The 6000-nt window shown below is 35.0% G+C and overlaps 1 protein-coding gene across 1 annotated transcript in view; it reads left to right on the forward strand.

The window, feature by feature from the left end:
* LOC102266995 (protocadherin-11 X-linked-like) overlaps positions 1-5328 on the forward strand; it is a 312028-nt gene extending 306700 nt beyond the window's left edge. Inside the window, exon 3 of the mRNA XM_070366571.1 lies at positions 4652-5328. Coding sequence (XP_070222672.1) covers positions 4652-5328 — 677 coding nt within the window. The remainder of the gene's footprint in view (positions 1-4651) is intronic.
* The last annotated feature ends 672 nt before the right edge of the window (positions 5329-6000 follow it).

A 6000-nucleotide genomic window follows, 5' to 3' on the forward strand; every position in this document is an offset into this window, starting at 1 on the left:
CCCTTGATCATTATGTAGTGTCCTTCTTTATCTCTTGTAATATTCTTTATTTTAGGGTCTATTTTGTCTGATATGAGGATTGCTACTCAAACTGTCTTTGCTTTCCATTTGCGTGGAATGTATTTTTCCATCCTCTCCCTTTTAGTCTATATCTTAGGTCCGAAGTGGGTTTCTTGTAGACAGCATGTACATGGGTCTTGTTTTTGTATCCATTCATCCAGTCTGTGTCTTTTGGTTGAGCATTTAATCCATTTGCCTTTAAAGTAATTACAAATATATATAGCTGCTCTTGCCATTTTCTTAACTGTTTGGGGTTGATTTTGTACATATTTTTTCTTATTTTGTATTTTTTGACAATATAAGTTCCTTTAACATTTGTGGTAAAACTGGATTGATGGTATTGAATTCTCTTAACTTGTGCTTGTCTGAAAAGCTTTTGATTTCTCCATCAATTTTCAATGAGATCCTTGCTGGGTACAGTAATCTTGGTTGTAGATTTTTCCCTTTCAGTGCTTTGTATATATCCTGCCATTCCCTTTTGGCCTTCAGAGTTTCTGCTGAAAGATCACCTGTTAAGCATATGGGGTTTCCCTTGTATGTAAAATAAATATAGGAGAGGGAATGAATCATTAGCAATTTCTGAAACTAGCAGGAATTGAGAGACTTTGAACTGAACCAGAGGTGAATCTTGACTCTGAAATTTCTTGGCTTTGTGATTTTGGACAATGCACTCAACCTCTGTGGTCTTTGGTTTCCCCCTTTATGAGCTATTACTGTTTCTTCTACCTTGATCTTGATGGAGTATTTATTCATTTCCATTCATGGTCCCTGATTTGCACTGCCAGATGGATGCCAGAGCAAACAGGCAGAGGCATCCATTTGTAATCTTGCTTCATTTTCGAAAGAACATTTATACTTTGCTCCTTGCTCTTTTACTCCTTTTTTAATAAACTTTTAATTTTATATTGGAATGTAGCTGATTAACAATGTTGTGATAGTTTCAGGTGCACAGCAGATTAACTCAGCCATACATATATATATATATATATATATATATATATATATATATATATATGTATTGATTCTCCCTTGAACTCTCCACCCATCCAGGCTGCCACATAACATTGAGTAGATCTTGTATACAGAAAATCTTAAGAAATCCACTAAAAACCTATTAAAACTAATAATCAAGCTGGGGAGTTTACAGGCTTTAAGAGCGATATATAAAAATTAAGTGTAATTCTATATTCTAGCAATAAACATTCCAAAAAAGAAATTAAGGAAACACTTCCATTTACAGTGGAATAAAATACTTAGGCACAAATTCAACAAAGGAAATGTGAAGTTTTTACTCTGAAAAATTTGAAATAACTACTGAAAGAAATTAAAGAATCTGCCTGCAGTGTGGGAGACTCAGGTTCGGTCCCTGGGTCAGGAAGATCCCCTGGAGGAGGAAATGGCTACCCACTCCAGTATTCTTGCCTGGGAAATCCCATGGACAGAGAACCTGGTGGGATAGAGTCCATAGGGTCACAAAGAGTCAGATACAACTTAAGTGACTTAGCACAGCCCAGGGCATAATAGATTGACAGTTAGGAGTTTGGTTTAACGTGGTCAAATGGATAGTAAAAGTATTTGAAACATTCAATTTAGATTTTCACTTTTTATTTAAAGTTTCGGGTGATTAATGCATACATACATACTGAAAGAAATTAAATATATAAATAAATGGAAAGACATTCCATATTCAAAGACAGGAAGATTTAACACTGTTAAAGTCTTAATACTGTTAAAATCACAAACTGATTTTCAGATTCAATACAATCCTATCAAAATATGCAAAATCCAAACTGAAATTTTGCAGACATTGAGTGGAAGAATTGGAACCTTAATATATTTCTGGTGGGAATGTAAAATTGTGCAGTCAGTTTGGAAAATAATTTGGCAATTCTTCACATTAAATATAGAATTGACCCCATATGATCCAGCAATTCCACACATGGGTATATTCCCAAAAGAAATGAATAACTGTGTCTACACAAAAACTTTTAAACAATATTCATAACAACATTACTCATCACAGCCAAAAAGTAAAAACAACTCAAATATCCACAAATTGATTAATGGATAAACAATATGTGGCATAATCATACAAAGTATAATCTTGAGCAAAAAAAAAAAAAAAAAAAATTTGAAGTACTGACACATGCTACAACATGGAGGAACCTTAAAAACATTATGTTAAATGAATCAAGCCAGTCTCAAAATAATTGATTGAAAGGATTCCGTTAATTTTACATGTATAGAATTGGAAAATCTATAGAAGAGAAAGGTAGATTAATGGTTGCTTAAGTCTATGGAGTTTGATATGGTTGCTTAGGGTTTTGGAGTATGGGGAGAAGTGGCCAGTGAATGCTAATGGATACCAGGTTTCTATTTGTAGTGATAAGGATGCCTCAAAATTGATTGTGATGACAGTGGCACAATTATGTGACTAAACACTATTGAATTATTCACTTTAAATGAGTGGATTTTATGGCATGTGAATTATATCTCAATAAAACTCTTAAAAAAGGAATTTCCATAAATCACAGAGTTCATTGAAAATGACTTGGTGTCTATTTCCTCATCAAAAAGAGGCAAATGACTCAATGCTGAAACTATGATGTATTCTTTTATTGTAAAATTTAAGGCTGCCAGGTCAGTTGCTTTTCTGTTGGCAAGGAAATAAAACATAATCATGTGTATGTTTGTATATTTCCTTGCATGCTTTTATGATTTAATATCACTCCAAATACATAAAACTTCACCTTCCCAAATATTTCTAAAATATAACTGTGCAAAAATATAAATTTTTAAAAATGTTAATCTCAAAGGGACTTCTTTAAAGTGTCTTCTAAGTGAAGAAAAAAAATGGTTATCTAATGGAGAAAATTAGTCTTATCTGTGACAATAATTTCTGATGTATTTTATTCCTTGGTTTTAAGTATGATAGCATAATGACAGTACCTGGACTCTATATCCTGTTGAGGATTTACAGGAATATGAATTTCTATTTTTGACTTTTAGGATTGTATGTCTTAAACGACCTTTTAAAAAATTATGATATAATATTCTTCCTTATCGCTAATAGCACTCTGCTCTAAAGTCAATTTTAATATTGATATAGCTACTCTATCTTTCCTTTGCTAATCTTTGCATAGTATACTTATTGAAATTTGATACCTATTGGCATTTTAAAATTTTACAGAAACCTTATAAAGGAGTTTTAAAAAGTTTTATAGTTTAGAGCTAAGTATTTTGGATCTGTAATCCTTTATGTTGCTAAACTCTGATTTGCCACAATTTCAGAAAATTAGGAATACAGAAATCAATTGACTTTGAAATAATTATAGCTATATTTCATTCCTGAAACTGAAAGGCATATCTTAGAGTTCAATAAGCTATTTCCAAATTAACCTAATTTATTCTTAGATCTATTCTCAGATTAATTAATTATATTCTTAACCAAATTGTTAGCTATAATTGGTTAGTTCATTACATGTTTCTGTACTAGTTTTTCCATTCATTTCACTCATGTCAACCTTTTGTGTTAGTCAGGACCATATTTCAACAGATTTGTGTGTATAAATCATTGACCACAGCTTCCATTCACAGTCATAAACACAGTTTAAAATATCTACATTTGGGAGACTAAGCCAAAATATCCTACTTATAAAAATGAAATGCCATCCACCCACTCCTGATTATTTATGTTACTGTAGGAATTACTTTGTGACAAATCGAGTACCAATTATGAAAATATTAGAAGCCTCTGATGCATTTATATATAGATTATTAAGCATTCTTGTAGCAATATGATTTAAGTAGCTAATAAACACATGCTTTTGTGTATATGTACCACAGCTTTCTTATCCATTCATCTGCTGATGGGCATCTAGGTTGCTTCCATGTCCTGGCTATTATAAACAGTGCTGCAATGAACATTGGGGTACACGTGTCTCTTTCCCTTCTGGTTTCCTCAGTGTGTATGCCCAGCAGTGGGATTGCTGGATCATAAGGCAGTTCTATTTCCAGTTTGTTAAGGAATCTCCACACTGTTCTCCATAGTGGCTGTACTAGTTTGCATTCCTACCAACAGTGTAAGAGAGTTCCCTTTTCTCCACACCCTCTCCAGCATTTATTGCTTGTAGACTTTTGGATCGCAGCCATTCTGACTGGCGTGAAATGGTACCTCATAGTGGTTTTGATTTGCATTTCTCTGATAATGAGTGATGTTGAGCATCTTTTCATGTGTTTGTTAGCCATCTGTATGTCTTCTTTGGAGAGAGATTTGGGATAATAGCATTGAAACATGTATAATATCATGTATGAAACGAGTCTCCAGTCCAGGTTCGATGCACAGTACTGGATGCTTGGGGCTGGTGCACTGGGACGACCCAGAGGGAGGGTAGGGGAAGGAGGAGGGAGGAGGGTTCAGGATGGGGAATGCGGGTATACCTGTGGCGGATTCATTTCAATATTTGGCAAAGCTAATACAATATTGTAAAGTTTAAAAATAAAATAAAATTTAAAACCTGTTTAAAAAAAATAAAAAATAAACACATGCTTTTGAAACATAAATTTTATCATTTGTTTCCCATCTTAACAGCTGCAGAAATAACTATTCAGCCTACTGTGGAAGAGGCCTCTGACAACTGCACTCAAGAATGTCTCATCTTGGGCCACTCTGATGCCTGCTGGATGCCAGCTTCTCTGACGCATTCCAGCCCTTCACAGGCACAGGCCTCTGCTCTATGCCACAGCCCTCCCCCGACGCAGACAACTCTTCACCGACGCAACCCTCTGGTGACACAGACAGTTGCTCTCTGCCACAGTCCTCCGATGACCCAGGCTATAGCACTATGCCACAGCTCTCCACCAGCACAGACCTCTGCTCTCCACCACAGCCCACCTCTAGCACAGGCTCTTCACCACAGCCCTCTACCAGCACAGGCCTCAGCCCTTTACTACAGCCCTCCTCTGGCACAGGCTGCTTCAATCAACTGCAGTCCTCCTCTGCCACAGCCTGCTGCCCTTCATTGCAGCCCTGTACAACCACCAGTGGGTCTGCAGCAGGGTTGGGGGCAAGGTGTTGGCCCTGAAGGACTACTTTCTCTTGACCAAGGAGCACAAGGTAGTACAAGATCTCATTTTTATGCCATGTCTGAAAGACTTCATCCTAGTGATGATTCAATTAAAGTCATTCCCTTGACAACCTTCACTCCAGGCCAACAGGCTAGACCCTCTAGGGGTGATTCTCCCATTATGGAAGAACATCGCTTATAAAGCTAAAACAGCTACTTCACATTTTCCAACAAGATGTTTATAATCAAAGTTTGAAATCCAATTTCAGTGAGTACTTCAAATTGTTGGATTTGTAAATAGCTATGTAAATAGAAGCCCACGACAGAATAAAGTCTAGAGCTAGACCCTTAGTCAAAAGTTAAAAATAAATTTACAGTTTGATTAATTATATTTCTATGTATCACCAATTGGAAATTGGAACAATTATAAACCAAAATTAAAAAAAAATAGTATGTACAATATCTCCAAAAGTGAAATTATTAAGTATGAATATAAAAAAAACTGAATGCTGAAAAGTGAAAACTGATGAAAAATTAATGAGAGCATAAATGAAAAAAATATGTATTTAAAAAGAAAAATTGAAAAAAGTCACATCCCTTTGTACAGAAAGTCTTATCATGACAGATATTACGATAGTATATATTACTTCTGATGCACTGTATTTTTTTTCACCAACATCTTCAATATTACTTTTTCATTCTGTTTTTTCTGGACCCAGTATGTAGCCAATGGAAAACTAGCAAATATCTGATTTTCCAAGAGTACCTTTATTCCATCTAAACTTTTGTTTAGACAACATTAGAAGGTGTAAGTACAGTAACATTTTGCCTTTTAGCTTGATATTTGTTGTTGTCTCCACTTTTTTGTTACTAG

The sequence above is a fragment of the Bos mutus genome, chromosome X (genome assembly GCF_027580195.1).
Source record: "Bos mutus isolate GX-2022 chromosome X, NWIPB_WYAK_1.1, whole genome shotgun sequence".
NCBI lineage: Eukaryota > Metazoa > Chordata > Mammalia > Artiodactyla > Bovidae > Bos > Bos mutus.